Raw genomic sequence first — 16,504 nt, 5'->3', positions numbered from 1 at the left:
GGCGATAGAGAACGCGCGTGATAGAATAAACGGTGCGGCACATGGGATTCTGGGGTTTTATTTAGCATTTTGTTTGGTTGCCTCACTGATCTGCCGACGAAAAGCTCGGCTGTTCAAAGTTATCGTCGGCCACTTCATTGTTCAGGGATAAGACAACGTGCATGTCAGCGACGCAGAGTCAACGAAAGGTTACGCAAGACGTCGCACACAGGAAAGGACGAGCGGATGGGCAATAGCGCCGCTTCAACTCTTGAGTATACGGTATTTACTTCATGCACAGCAACTTTGTGCCAATCTAAAATTTAAGACAGGCTGTGAGGGAGACCGCCTACAGTGGAGGGCTATGGATAATTTTTTCACCACCTGTTGACCCTTTAACGTGCACCCGGAAAACGCCGGTACATCAGCGTCTTTTTGTATTGCGCCGCTTTCGTAATGTAGCCGGCGCGGCCGGGGATTCGCACCCGCAACGCCATGCTCAGGAGCGGGACGTGATAGCCGCTAGGCTACCGCGGTAGGTGATTGCGTTGTCAATCCATATATAATCTGTTGCCGCAATGGACAAATGCGCGCATTGGACAAACGCACGCATTGGACAACCCCCCCCCCCCCCCCCCCCCTGCACTCGATCTCTCACTTTTTGCCTTTAGCTCTGCAGAGTGGAGGGCTGGAGGAGCTTCACCTCACAGCGGCCACTGCGACTTTCATCCAGAAACTTTCTTGTATTTCTCCATCTTTTTTTGGCCACAATGATTCAGCGTTAGCAACTTCGTAAACATGATGCTGAACGATCTTTCGGGGCAGGTGCAAGATGTCTCAAATGGGTGATCTGTGGGCGCGAGGATTTTCATAGAAGCGGTCATCTTTTCAAAACACGGAGTAAGAAGAGGGAGTGCAGAGCAGGACCCGTGTGGAATGAAGTAAATGAGGTGGAATAGGTGAGCAAGATAATCAGATGGAAACTTTGCGGCTTTGTGGAGTGCTTTCTTTTTCTAGCCTCCTTCAGCCACTGTCCCTATCAGCACACTCAACGACGCACTTTTTCCGCAAAAAAAAAAAAAGATCCTGTCGAGAGTGGTGGCATGGATATTTTAGTCCTCGGGATTAGGAGGCAGGAAAATGTGGATAAAGAAATTTCATTATAGGATCGAAGAGACGTACTTCTCCCCACCCTCCATCCCCCTCCTGCCCTACAGAAAAAAAAATCCCGATTTGCATTGGCCTCGCCATTTTCCTCAAAGCCGCCTTGAACGCAAATATAATGCGAAAGCGGCTAGTGCTACTGCATGGTACAATCGCGCTCAAAGGCTGGTGCGCTTGATCGGCGAATTGATGGCATTAGACGTCATTTTGCACCGTTGTGTCACATCGCCCGGCTAGCTCAGTCGGTAGAGCAAGAGACGCTTACACCCATGTTACACGAGTGACCTTAACCTCGGTTAACGCACCCACGGTTATCGCTAAACGCGGTTAGCGCGGTTACATGGCAGGCGAAACTGCGGTTAGCCCGCTAACCGCGGTTCACCGCCAACCGAGCTTGGTAACCTCGGTTTAGTGTAACCGACGTTTCGGAAACAGGCAAAATGGCAGACGATACTTCTCCCGAGTGCAGCGCTGGCGCTTCCCAGATATCTTCCAAAAAGCGTATCATTTGGCCTGACGCAATCACTGACGCACTGATACGCATTTGGGAAGACAATGTGGCCGCTCGGTGCTCTGAGTAGTCGAAACGCGCGCCTCTGCAGAAAGATGACGGCTACGCTCAACGCCAGTGCTCCCGCTGGGGAAGGACCATACTCGACGATGCAAATGCACCTGAAGCTCGACGACATGAACAAACGTTATCGGTAAGTCAATATTGGGAAAGACGCCATGCAGGGAAGATAAATTATTCAAAATGAAGCCTGTATGCGAGATATCACGCGACGCGTCATTAGACCATTAACCGTGATCGGGATAGCCCATATAACTCTGGCGGACTATGGTTCACGTTAACCATGGTTGGGATTACACTTCCGGCCGCGAAAGCCTACGGACGTGTTTTTCATGTGCTCCAACGGGGCGGTGTTAGCGGCCTAGTTTAGCCGCGGAAACAGGGACTACATGGGAGACAGCCAGGACTACCAAGTGCTCCTGCCTCATTTGCCACAAGGTGGTATTGTTTTGAATACCCTTTTTTTTGCACGGTGACCTACGAGCAAGGCCGTACAGAGTTGAAGACTACCGGGATGCCCTTGGACGTTTGGAACTGCTGCCTGAGGTTGACGCCTTCGGAGCATTTCAGATGAATCAAGATGTCCGAGTTAAAACCAACCACGATGTCCGAGTTAAAATCCACTGGGTCCTCCCTAATGTGACGAACGAAGACATACGCGTGGCCTTTGAGCCATACGGCGAGGTTATGGAAACGACAAAGGAGCGCTGGCGTGTCCTTGGCATTTCTGAAAAAGGTACAACAACGCGCGTGCTGAACCTCAAGCTGAAGGCCGGGGTCACGACTGAAGATATTTCATATCAAGTACGTGTCGCTGGGGAGCCTGCTCTCGTAGCTATTCCAGGCAAGGCGCCACTTTGCTTGCGCTGCCAGGGTAAAGGGCACATCCGCCGTGACTGCCGGATCCCGCGATGCTCACGGTGCCGACGCTTCGGCCATGACGAAAGCGAGTGCGTGCCCACGTACGCAAATATAACGGGCCACAGAAAGGACGCTGACACATTGGATAATATCATGGACGAGGCTGAAGCTGAAGAAGCAGCTGCCACGGTGACGAAGGAACAAGAACCTGTGGAAACGCCTCCGGCAGCGGTACAACAACTTGAGCCAGCTATTGAAACAATAACGTGTGAAAAAAATCTGGCCGGTGCAAACAGTGACGATGCGCACAACAAAATGAATGGAAAATGTCAGCAAGGGAAAGCTTCTAGTGAAGCTATGGTGACCTCGCCAACTGAAACACCGACAGTGCAGTGTCAAACAATGGAAGGTGTTGTAGAGGCGTCGGCAAAGCACATGCAGAGCGACAGTGTCGGCGAACCGGACTATCTGGGTGGTGCAGGTGGCGGGGGGCCGCCTCTGAAAACGGCGTTCACGAGACGAACGTCGTTAAAGCCGAAACCGAACATTCCTCCTGATAGACGCCCGGTGGATAAACCGCCGAAATAAAGGCGGGGATCCGCTTCCCCTTGGTGAGTGAGCAAGATGGCACCGAATAAGCGACGCCGCCTAGACGATGCTGTCCCGTCCAGCTACGGAACTTCGGTTGAGGAAGCAGGCGACGGGCAGCGAGTTCATCCTGACCCACTACTGCCACAACTGAGTGAAGACTCCACTGCATCCTGCACTTCTGGGGTAAACACTGCCCGATCCGAGTGCTCTTCACAAATTAAGGACGAAAAACTTCCTCTTCCCTTACGTGTTGCCACTTTGAATGTACGGGGATTGGCGACTAAGAAACGGCAAAATCAACTTAATCGACTTTTTCTGGAAAATAACTTGTACATAGTAGCCGTGCAAGAAACAAAGATAGAAAGTGAGGAGCAGATGGATCGAATGGTGGGAACTTTTCGAAGGCACTTCAATGTTCGTGTTAGCCATGCGATAGGCACCTCTGGTGGTTCTGCAGTTTATATAAGGAACAACGTGGGCATTGAAGGTGAAAAAGTAGTTGCGTCTGAGGCGGGACGGTTGCTTGTTGTTGACTTTTCATACTGCGCAAGGCAATGGCGTGTTATCTGTATATATGCGCCAAACATCGATCATGAGCGTGCTGTTTTGTTTGAAGACTTAGAACAATTTTTAAAAAGTGATAAATACTTAATTCTGCTTGGGGATTTCAATTGTGTATGTTTGGCTGAAGAACGAGCCAAGAACACCCCTGTACGAGATAAAAGTTCGCGAGTGCTTGTTTCACTGCTCCACGAATATTATTTAGAAGACCTCGGTTATTTATTAAGAGGAAGTAGCCCTATCTATACCCATTACCAGCGCGGAAGCTGTGCTAGGCTGGATAGAATCTGTCACAGTTGACCTTGCAAAGGATTGTGGCCACTATGAAGTGAAACATGTGTCTTTCAGTGACCATAGCCTTGTCATGACTACACTAGGAAGCAACCTCAGAAAAAGCCGTTTTAATTGGGCTTTATGGAAGTGCAACGGGAAACTTTTGCAAGATGAAAAATTTGTGGAGTGTGTAACAAAAAGGCTTAAACAAATGACATCCAAAGGGCCACATGGGTGGGCAGCTGAGTGGGAAAACTTTAAGAACGAAGTCAAGATTATTGCCATTGAAAGGGGAGCCATTATTAGTCAAAAACAAAAGTGTAATGAAAAAGAACTCCACTGCCAACTCGATTTTCTTATATGTATGGAAAGCGGCAATCCCGGCATGTATATAAAAGCAATTCGGGAAGTGAAAAGCAAACTGGAAGTAATTGCAACCGAAAAGTACAGAGCAGCAGTGATAAGGGCGCGAGCCGAAAAGATATGGTTGGGTGAAACGCCCAACAAGCGAGCGATGTGTGACGAAAGAAAATACGCGGCTGAAAACGAAATACGACAGATCATCTACCGTAACGAACAGACATCAGATAGGAGTAAAATTGAGCAGGCATTTGTCGAACATTACAGCGAATTATTTGCGAATAAAGAAGGCGATAAAATTGGGCTGAGAACCGAGGTTATTAATCTAATGCCTAAGCTCGATGAAGAATGTAAGACGCGATTAGAACAGCCAATAAGCATAGAGGAAGTGAAAAGTGCAATAAAAGAATTAACTCCAGGAAAAACAACTGGGCCGGACGGAATAGGAGTAGCCTTTTACAAAATATTCATTGAAGAAATCAGCCCAATTTTGCATAACGTTGTTAGCAACGCCTATGAGGAAAAACGATTACCGCCTTCCTTCCGCGCTGCCCATGTTGTTTTGATACCGAAGACAGATGATCGAACTAGACTGTTATCAGTAGGGGCCTATCGCCCAATAACTCTTACAAATGTGGACTATAAGATCTATACCAAAATTTTAGCTAAACGTTTGCAAAGCGTTATTATGCTTCTCGTTGGACCGCACCAGACATGTGGAATGAAAGGACGCTCGATGTGTACAAACGTGCATGTAGCCCGCAGCGTTCTAGAATGTTGTGATGCCATCTCGGGACGAGTTGCTATGTTACAACTCGATCTCGCCAAGGCTTTCGACCGTGTCGCATACGATGTTCTTTTCTCTGTGCTTGAACATGTCAATATTGGCAAAGTGTTATTAGAAGGTTTAAACATGGCTTATAATTATTGTACTGTACGCATCATAGTTAACAAGAACCTCACCCAGAGTATTGACGTCCGGTCATCTATAAAACAAGGCTGTGCGTTGTCATCGCTGCTTTTCGCTCTTTATCTTGAACCCTTCTGTCTCAGTCTTATTATTAATGAAAAAGTACATGGTTTCAGGCTTCAGACGCATCATGTGAAAATCCTTGCCTACGCTGATGATGTAGGAATCTGTTGCACTGACCGCAATAGCATAGAAGAAGCAATACGCGTCACCAAAGATTTTTGCAAACAGACAGGTTCTGCGATAAACTGGGAAAAAGGTGTCGGTTTCTGGCACGGAATATGGGACTTTAAACCAGAAAGATTTGCGACCATCACGTGGGCAAGAAGTCCTACGTATTTAGGCGTGCCTCTCGAGCAATATAAGCAAACTGCAGATTACTGGGATGACCTAACGCCAAAGGTGAAGGAAAAAGTTGGAGGGTGGCAAGGCCGCGAATTATCGATGTTTGCTAGGGACAGTGCGTGCAATGTTTTTTTTATTGCCAAAGTGTGGTATGTGTTGCAGTTTTTGTCAATGTCACGCATCAACGTGCAGAAACTGCATCGAATATTTGCGGTTTTTATTTGGGGCTCCAATTGGGAGAGAATCAGCCGCACTAATCTGTTTCACCCAGTGAAAGACGGAGGCCTCGGCCTTTCTCATCTGTTCATCCGACAAATTGTGTCGCGTTTTATGTTCCTGCGGGACACGAGAGACCCGTTTTTGAGAGCGATGATGCAAATGCGCCTTAAGAATTTACTGCCCGAATTTGTTGTGTCTAGTGCGGGTGCAATCGACTGTGGTGTAAAAGGTTACTTCAGGGAATTAGTCACGTCGTTTAGGATACTTAAAACACGCTTCTCATTTGAGTACCTGAGCCTTGTACCTAGAAAGAAACTATATAAAGATTTAATCGATGTAATGATGCCAGTACCATTATATAGATCGCCAAACATTGCAGGCCCAGGGCAAGATGTATTAAAAAGAGTTCAAAAAATGAATGTTAGAGGAGCTGTTAAAACATTCTTTTTCAAATTACATGCAAACACACTCCCTGTAAAAACATGGCTCGATGAAAAGGGAATATTTGTACCGTGGACAACAAACTTCCTTTTGTGCAAGAAAACAGAAACAATCGAACACACGTTCATTGATTGTTTGGATCCTGTCTTTTTTTGGGATGTTTTGCAACGAACCCCGAAGAAAGAGATACCGATAACACCACACGGAATTCGATATCTCTCAGTACAGAATGAAAACAGCTTCCCCTATGACATGATCATGATACTGGGGCTACATAGCCTTTGGATCACAAGAATGGGAGTCAGGCACGCTGACCCCAAAGCGAAGTCAGCCAGAGAAAACTTTATAGAGAGCATAACCTACATGCGCGAGGTATATAGTACTTTAACCGAGCCACCAGCATGGATTTGGGTACTTGATGAGTTGGTACGAATGAAAAATTTTTAATTAACCACACTGGTCAAGCAGACCAAAGTGGGTTTTATGTATGTACATGCCTTTTCTGAATAAAAGTGTTTAAAAAAAAGTTAACCACGGTTGAGCGAGTTAACCGCGGTTAAGCTACCCGTGTAACTAGGGTCGTGTGTTCGAGCCCCACGTTGGGCAAAGTTTTTTTTGCTGCTAGTATTATGTCAGAACTATTATTTTTTCACTTACTACGACGCCTGGAACACTTTCTTTCGCTACAAATATTTTTGCTCTTGTTTATTCCTCACATGAAGGCAGGGATGCTACAAGCGAGATTGGGTGTTGCGTAATAAGAACTCAGTACAGTTATTGCGGTTTACTTCAAGAGAGAGAGAGAGAGAGATTGTGAAGAAGAAGAGGTAGTATTTTCTGTAACCTTTTAGGTAGCATGCACGACTCAGCGCGTTAACTTATACACTGCCAATTTAGCGGCGTTTCTGTTTAGCAACCTCAGCCGTCATAACCTTCTCGCTCTCCATTTCTCTCGGCACAAGCACAGAATAGCAGGCTGGAAAATATACTCACATGCCAGCCTGCACCTTCCCAAGTAATTACTTTCTCTTTCCTTCTCTGATAAGAGAAAAAAAGACGTCAGATATTTTTGGTTGTTTAATCGCTAGCGAAAATACCTGCACTTCCATGAGGCGTACACCAAAGATAAAGAAAGGAGACCGCGTATCTCTGTGCTTCGCTGCAAATGATGTGTATGCGCGCAAGCGTTGTGATGCTGTGGTAGTACATAGCGTGTTATTATCTAAACTTGTTTTGCTTGTAGAGCAATATACAAGCGTGCTAACGTATTCCGTGAGAGGCGCCTTCAAGAAGGTGTATTGTGTTTGCACAGGTAGGAGATGTGAGTTGAACAAGTGCAGTTACAGATGAAATTGATATCACCAATTAAGAACCGTTTTCGAAAACAGTTGTTTAAGCCGACGCCAACGAGCAGCGCTGTTGAATTGGTCGTTCTTGAGCCAAGAAGCGAAGTCGTTCAGACGATGTTTGCCTTTCTATGCACAACGCCGCGCACGTCCTAATTCTCTAGCCGTGCTCTAACGTACGTTCTCTTACCTCTGCTCTCTGCCTTGCTAAACCTACAGTTCACTCCACTTTTCTCTGCACAAGCAGCACAGCATTGCTCCTTATTTATGTCCTGTAGGTTCTACAAGCTTTCTGGTCTTGGGTGCCTCGCATGCGTATGACTATCACATTGCGCCTCGGCTAGCTGTTAATGTGTTAGCATTAGGAGTGTCAAAGTAGAAAAAAAAGTGCATGTTTGTGAAGTTTGAGAAACCAGCCACATGGTAGAGGTAGAGAGGGGATGGGAAAGCTTAGAAGAGCGTCTATATCGATACACCGGGTGTCACACGTAACTTGATACAGACGTTAAAAAAATGTGAATGCCACGTAGTAGGACAAAATTAAAGTAATGTTGTTGCCGTTGCTTGGAGATACTAAGATTATTCTTTGCAGTCAGCCTAATCACCTAATTAGCATTAATTAAAAACCAAATTCTATCATAATTAGGTGAAGTGTCAATGAAAAAAATGTAGAGCAACATGAAAAACTTCCGATAGAGCTTTTTGTTGCTTAACACGGGCTTCATAAAGGTATTTTACAAGCATGAAACAAGCCCGCGAATAGACGCTAAATGCCTGGAGCAGCCAGTCGCGCGGCCACTTTTCGTGTTGCTCTCGAATTTCCTCATTGACACTTTTCAGCTAACTATAATATTGTAACGAACAGTTAAGGGAGTTCAGACACAACTATTTATTGTGCGCTAACTTGCGCCCTGGGAGTAAATAAAATAAGACTGCCGCGCTATAAACAGGAGATCATGAATGCCTTCCTCTTCTTCTCTCTCGAGCGTCGCTTCACCTCTTCTTCTTCTTGTACACGCCGACAACGGCCACCTACGATGCGAGTGCGTGCGGTGACAATACGTGCCATTATTTCGTCGTCTTTTTCTACAATACGTCGTTGTCCTCTTGGGGGGCACACGAACCTGCGCGCGTTGTTTTAAAGACGTTTCTGCCTTGTATCATTATCTCCCCTCCAAAACGCATCATCCTGATGCGTAACGTGACGAAATTGTTCGCAAGCTGTTGTCCATACTAAAGTGGTATATGGCACAGAATAGATGTTTGGTAGAATATTCACTGCCTGTCATAATATGGCTTCAGTCTGACCACATGTACAGTTTCTGTGCGACGCCGGCATCGTGATGAGCTCACTTGCCCTTCTGGCGTAACTTCGTAGTTCAAGACACTGATGCGGCGAAGCACTCGGTAAGGACCGAACTAACGGCGCAAAAGCTTTTCGGACTGGCCGCGCGTCCGCACGGGAGTCCACACCCATACTCTGTCGCCTGGTGCATACTCGACTTCTCATCACCGCAAGTTGCATCGGTACGCGTCGATGCGCTGCCGTTGTTGAATGCGATGTCCCGCCAGCTGACGTGCTTCTTTGGCTCTCTGTATAAAGTCGCTGATGTCAGGGTTCTGTTCTGCACTGTCGCTTACAGGCAGCATTGCATCTAAGGTTGTGGTAACGGTTCGACCAAAAACAAGCTGGAATGGCGTTAACTTGAGTGGTCTGTTGCAATGCGGTATTTTAGGCGAATGTTGCACAGGGTAGTATCTTGTCGCATGTACGGTGCTCTAAGTCTACGTAAATTGACAACATATCGGTCAGCGTCCTGTTCAATCGCTCGATTAGTCCATTTGGTTGAGGGTGATAGGCAGTTGTTTTCCTGTGGCTGGCATGAGTCAGTTTCATAATGGATTGCGTCAAATCGGCTGTGAACGAAGTTCCTCCGTGATAATAATTGCAGGGGCACCGTTGTCGTAATACTACCTTGGTGACAAAGAATTCAGCCACTTCAACGGCCGTTTGCACTGATAAGAGAGGATGTCTCGGCATATCGGGTTAGGTAATCCGTCGCTACTACAATCCTTCGTTTCCCTGGTAATGATGTCGGAAAGGGACCGAGAAAGTCCATTCCTACTTGTTCGAACGGTGCTCCTGGGGGTTCTATTGGTTGAAGGAGGCCTGCGGGCTTTAAATGGAGGCGTTTTGCGTCTTTGGCAATCCCGACATGTTCGTACATAATGCTGTACAGACTTCAATAGATTTGGCCAGTAGTACTTAGCATGAATTCGGATGAACATTCTGCTCACTCCGAGGTGTCCTGCTGATGGATTATCGTGACAGGCTTCCAAGGTTTCGGATCGCAAAGCTGAAGGAACGACGAGTAGCAATTTCTCTGTGCTGTGCTCAAGATTTCTTTTGTACAGGACGCGATTTCTCACCACATACGATGACAATCCCCGGCAGAAAACTCGCTGAACATGGACGGGGTGTCCCTCGAGGTCCCTGATGAGTAGGAGCAACTCGACGTCAGACTGTTGGTGATTGGCCATCTCAGATGCGGTCACGGCTCCAAGAAACGGAAAGTCGTGTCCGTCTTTCACAGGAGCAGATTCGACCAGCGCACGTGGTAAACAATTAGTGTCACTGTTCTTGCGATCTGACTTGTACACGACCGTTATGTCGTATTCCTGCAGCTTCAGGCTCCATCTAGAAAGTCATCCAGAGGATCTTTCAGGTTTGCAAGTCAGCACAATCAGTGATGATCGCTGATTGCTCGGAACGGTCTACCGTATAAGTAAGGTCGAAATTTTCCTATCGCCCATGAAACTGTGAGACATTCTTTTTCTGTGGCAGAATAGTTGGTTCCAGTCCTCGAAAGAGTGAGGCTAGCGTATGCAATCACTCTTTCCTCTCCGTTTTGCCATTGAACGAGGACGGCACCGAGTCCTAAATTGCTGGCGTCTGTATGGATATCTGTTCCCGCTTCCTCATCAAAGTGTGCAAGGATCGAGTGGTTTTGAAGTCGCCGTCTTAGCTCATTGAATGCATCTTCAAGTTCACTTAGCCAGACGAAAGGCATATCTTCTTTCGTTAATTGCGTTAATGGCTCGGAAATCTTCGAAAACTATTTGACGGAACGCCTGTATAGGCACGAAGTCTTACGAATCGCCTTACGGCCTTTTTATCGGTTGGTAGAGGAAACTTTTCTACTGCTGCGGTCTTCTCAGGGTCAGGACGGATGCCTTCAAAGCTAATCACATGGCCGAGGCAAAGGAACTCCTGGAATCCGATGTGACATTTTTGTGGCTTTATCGTCAGCCCTGCTGAACTAATAGCTTTGAGCACAGTCCTTAGTCGTTCCACATGCTGAACAAAGGTGGTAGAAAAAAATCACGACGTCATCGAGATAAACCAGACAGGATTGCCACTTTAACCCGGAGAGCACAGTGTCCATCATCCGCTGAAAGGTAGCAGGTGCGGAACAGAGGCCGAACGGAGTACCTTGAATTCGTATAGTCCGTCTGGTGTGACGAATGCTGTCTTCTTACCATCCATCTCGTTCGTCCACTTCTATTTTCCAGTATCCGCTTTTGAGGTCGAGAGAGGAAAAGAATTTCGCATCCAGTAGTCTATCGAGGGTGTCGTCGACCTTCGGAAGTGGATAGACATCCCGCTTTGTGACGACGTCTAGCTTTCGATAATCAACGCAGAAGCGCATGGTCTGATCCTTTTCCTTTACCAGCACTACAGGTGAGGTGGTGCTGGTAAAGCCCACGGGCTGGTCGATGGTTTAATTACGTTGTCTCTAAGCATTTTTTCGGATTGTTTGCTGATGATCTCTCTCTCCTTCGGTGACACTCGGTAGGGATGCTGCAAAATAGACCTCACAGCTTCGTCGACAATGATACGGTGTTTGGCGATGGATGTTCTCTGGACTATCGATGTCGTTGAGAAACACGAGGCGAATTCTCGTACAAGGTTCTCTATTTGCTGCTTCTTACTCGGTGATAGTGCTGCTTCCATTTTGACGGATGTGAGTATGGAGTCTGTGTTGTCAGAAGCCAGTAGTGCAGCATCGGAAGGGCTCAAATCCGTAATCTTTTCATAATCTTTAAGGCGGGCAATGACGTTTCCCTTCGCAGCATGCTGGAGTTCATTTACAAAATTAGTCAGGAAGACATTTGAACACCCTTCACGCAGCCTAACAAGGCCCCTTGCCATACAGATCCCTTTTTCGAGTAAGAGCCCAGTGTTACTGTCTGCTATTCCTTCATAGTCGCGGAATACGGTGCTTCTTACGGCGACAGCTATGCTGGATCTTGGGGGTATCGTGACGTCGTCGTCTATAATCTGAAGCGCATGAAATTGTTCTTCACACTCGAACGTCGCGATGGCGTGCTTCGTTGAGAACGACACACAGGATTCCTGCAAGTTGATTACTGCACCGCTCGCCTGTAAAAAGTCCACTCCAACAATTAAATTCCTTGAGCATACTGACAGGACAATGAAACTGGCGAGGTATGTAAAGCCGCGTATTCCGATTCCAGAAGTGCTCCTGCCCACTGGGTTGATAAAGTGTCATCCGGTTTTTCGAATTTGCGGTCCTCTCCAAGGAATCAGCGCTTTTTTCACTCTTCTGGCAAGTACTTTACTCATAACGGAATGGTCTGCGCCTGTGTCTGATAAAACAGTAATTTCGAGGCCGTCTATAAACAAACATAAATTGGAAACCAGTTGGCTGAGCACCAAGCGGCTGAATTGGACAAGGAAGTGAGTGCAGTTGCAAAGAAGTGCCGGATTGTTTCTTCACAGTTGCAGTGGTAGCATAGGGAGGACCCAGCCATTCCGGTGAGGAAGAAGTGCACATTTGTGAAGGCTACATCCCCGCTAAAACGACCTTCCTAAAATCAATCGGCCTGAGAAAACGCTTACAGACACCCTCGTGTGTCTATAATTTGCTCATGAATACTTTCCTTTTTCCCTCTTCTACTTTATTCCGATTCAGCCTCCTCCTTTCTTTCGTGCAGGGTAGCAAACCACACGTCCCTCTTCTTAACCTCCCTGCCTTTTCTTGCTCTCTCTCTCATGCATCCAAGCTATATGTCGTGCGGCCGTGAGAGCGGCGCTACCGAGTGTAGGTTGTGGTAACGAAATCACGTGTTAACATCGAGAAAACGCGTGGAAGTTGACATATAAGCGCTTACATGTTTAAATGGTGGTTATTACCTCAATAAGAAAAGAGTTATGCAGATTCCAGATACAGTGGGAATCAATGTTATGCGAAGCATTCTGGAAGTAGTTGGCTGCTCAGCAGTGCGGCAAAGCGTTACCAGATGGACGAAAATATTTGTGCAAGTCGAGCAATTCGTGTGACGCTCGTGTGCGTCAACGACAGCAGCAGGGCGACGATGATAGTATGATGGAAACGGTGATAGCATACCACGACTGATTTATTTATTTGTACCAATCTGGGGTGCAATTCCTTGGGCGAAATCTTTTCTACGGTTTCTTTCAAACTAATAAAGACAAGTGACTTGCATCATAGTTTACAGTGGACTGCACTATAACTAAATGCAAGTACGTGCCTCAAACCGGATCAAATTGGAAGTTTAAGAGGACCGCAACGGCCCGCCACTGCGCTGACCGGGGGTGCTGTTGTGAACATCTACAAAATTCCGCCAGTTTGTCAAACTGGCCATCTCGTCAGCTCTCATTGGCTCAGGCGACTGTTACTGGGGTGCTACGGCGTCTCTGATTGGCTTAAAATGTCGTCATTACAGAAGTTGACAATGTGATGGAATTTAAGACTGTTCCAAATAGCACCCCAGCTCATATCGTAGGTAGATGCTGTTGTGCCATGTCCGCTTGACCCAAAGACAGGTGTGTTTTGATTGGGTAAACACAAGTGTGTTTTGATAGAATGGCCATGATCCGTCTCCAACGCTGATTGCATTCGCACCCGCCCATCACATATCCGTTTCTTCGCGTTTGATACGCTTTTGACAAGGGTGCGAATGAGTGTAGCTTGCAATATTATGACATGTGTTGCATGAACTACAAATGCTTTGCAGTGTCCTGCGTAAGGAAGAACTTTACGTAGTCACCTTCCAGACTTCTTATAGTGGCTCGCAATAATGCTCGAAGGAATTCACGTACGATGCGTACATATTGCAACGTCAGCTGTTAAAGGCACTTCGAAGGAAAACCTGTTCTTTCTCCTCTCTTGTCCGAATTTACCGGAGTTCGTTGTTTAGGGCTCATCATTGCGGTTTGAGCAGAAGCTGAGTGCTCTCAATTTTTAATGTGATCACCACAGGTAAAGGAGAAGACGCATCAGAAAAAAATTACGCATAATATTGAATTGAATATAAACATACCACACACTTGAACATACAATATAGGAAGTTTCTTGAAGGCTACACAACGTCAATAGAAACACAACATATCTTTATATAAACTTTTTAGGGCTATCCAGATGCAGGTTTACAGGAACTGAGTAAGCATTGTGCATGCGCTGGTGACGTCCCTAAAGAATGTGGGGTGGAATCTTACTTCTCGTACGTAATAACCATACAACTAGATTAGCAATCAAGCATTAAAGTGTTTCTATACAAACGTTATTCTATAAAAGCTGTTGTCCTTGCGTATACTTTTTGTTGCTTTGAATATGCATTCCTTTCAGATGCAGTAGACTATCATGTACAATTTTGTGAGCGTGATGCGGCTGGAGCCGGTGTCAAGCGTTTTCGAAATTGCTAACCATCTTTGTGAAAACGTTGACGATCGACGATTTCGGTAAGGACCCTAGCGTGTTTTGGGGGTTCTCGATTTATGCAGGCTACATGCTTGCATAAACCTACTAAATATTTTTTGGTGTGTGTTCGTGTGCGAGCTTTATTAGGAAAGACAGAAAACGTCATTAGAAAGCAAATTCAGAGAGAAATGTCTAGATATTTTAACGTACAAGTATTTCGTGAAGAGTATCATCGTAATCCATGTCCAAGCCCTACGATAAGAGTTGTTTGGCGATCAATTATTCGGCTACTGGCGCGCACCACGGCATCGGTCATTTTGCTGGGCTGTTATATTTGCCACGCGCGATAGGTGTGTCAGCACGGAGAGATCAGCTGTGAAAAGAGAACGTTATGCGGTAGGTTTATGCGGAACATTATGCAGCAGAGAATGTTATGCGGTAAGGAAACGTACTTCGTACTAGATTATTCGGCATAACATTCGAGATATAGAACCTTTGCTCAAGCCTGAAAAACATGATTGTTGTCAGTAACGCCTTGAACTTCAGGCAAACAGACAAGGAACGTATTTTAACCGTATCAGCGGTTTGACGTGACAGGACAGATTCTCTGTCAGTCGTATTGGATAGACGTACTGTCGCACCACCCCCTCCCTGCACACACACACACGCGTGTGTCTGTTAAAAGGTTGACAGAAGCAACGAAAGTGAGAAAATAGTAAAGATACAATGTTAGCGTTCCTCATTAACTGGAGAGGTTTGCCCAGCAACATACTTGACATGCTACTCCAGGTGTAATGGAGGAGGGGGCATGAAAGCAAGATAGATAGATAGATAGATAGATAGATAGATAGATAGATAGATAGAGACAGAGAGAGAGAGAGAGAGAGAGAGAGAGAGAGAGAGAGAGAGAGAGAGAGATAGGGAGAAAAGAAAGCACGCACAGTCACACATGCGCAACTCCCTAGCACATGAACTAGGGAACACATCCAACGGGGAGCATCATGAACTGAAATAAGTGGTAATTGAGGCTATGAAAACACCAATTAATTGTTAGTGGTGGTAACACCAACCGTTGTTAATGCGCAAGCATATTTCTTTTTGACGAATACCCCAGCAAACTTTGTCACGCGAAAAGTGTAGTGCCTTGTATCGGCACAAAAAAGTGCAATTTGCGAAGTTGACGTTTAACCGTTATAATTGTGTAAATTTACATGATTGGTAGCTTTATAAGGGACAAGGAACAATTGAAACAAAAGAACCGGATAAAATTGATGAGAGGAAACAGTTCTCGTCAGACCACCTCGAAAGCTTACTTTTCCGCATTAGAAGTGTGTGTGCAGAAAAACCTGCTGTGCGGCTGGCGAGTATAACAATAAGAATAACTGATTGGTTCATGCAATAATAATAATAATAATAATAATAATAATAATAATAATAATAATAATAATAATAATAATAATAATAATAATAATAATAATAATAATAATAATACACGATTGGTGGCGCTAAAGAAAAATGGTGACCTCTTCGTCGCCGCGACAAGGTCGTAACAGAAAGGGAACAAGAGAAAATCGAATAAAATAAAGCAAAAAGCAGCTGTGGTGAAAGCGGTAGTGACGGAATTCTGGCTCAGTTGACACGATCACTTCAAAGGGGCCATGCAACCTTCCTGGCAACTCATCAACACACCTTTCAGTACACGCATTTCATTTCTTTGGTACCGGAAAAGCGATGGGTAGAGATACATAAGCGAAAAGCAACTGCTACCTTTGGGTGGATGTGTCATTTTCCCTCCATTAATTACTTCCCCCCACCTTGCGGCTTTCCGCAGAACTATTGCGCCGAACTGTTGCCTTTGATTCGAGTTGTCGATAAGTTCGACTTCCCCCTGCCATCTGGCATGCCGCCTGGTTAGCTCGTATAGTAGAGCGGCTGCCCCGGAAAGGCGATGATCCCGGGTTCGAGTCGCGGACCATAATTAATTTTTCTTCAACTGCGAGGCATTTCTTTCGATAAACCCGTATGGGTTTCCTTTGTAGCAAATGCTACGTTTGGGTGGATGCCTCATTTTCCCTTC

At 45.9% G+C, this 16,504-nt stretch overlaps 1 protein-coding gene across 6 annotated transcripts in view; it reads left to right on the top strand.

Moving 5' to 3' along the window:
• Positions 1 to 16,504, top strand: part of LOC135895937 (scoloptoxin SSD14-like) — a 174,290-nt gene that overhangs the window by 116,316 nt on the left and 41,470 nt on the right. The window contains exon 1 of one of the 6 annotated variants that reach the window (XM_065424210.2): positions 1,660 to 1,847. The exons of 2 other annotated variants lie outside the window; for them this stretch is intronic. In XM_065424210.2, coding sequence (XP_065280282.1) covers positions 1,699 to 1,847 — 149 coding nt within the window. In that variant the 5' untranslated portion in view covers positions 1,660 to 1,698. Of the gene's footprint in view, positions 1 to 1,659; positions 1,848 to 14,355; positions 14,469 to 16,504 lie in introns of those variants that run through there. 3 more of the 6 variants (XM_065424214.2, XM_065424211.2, XM_070533963.1) reach the window with 3 other exon arrangements.

The sequence above is a fragment of the Dermacentor albipictus genome, chromosome 2, assembly GCF_038994185.2.
Source record: "Dermacentor albipictus isolate Rhodes 1998 colony chromosome 2, USDA_Dalb.pri_finalv2, whole genome shotgun sequence".
NCBI lineage: Eukaryota > Metazoa > Arthropoda > Arachnida > Ixodida > Ixodidae > Dermacentor > Dermacentor albipictus.
This window is presented reverse-complemented; position numbering and strand designations above follow the sequence as displayed.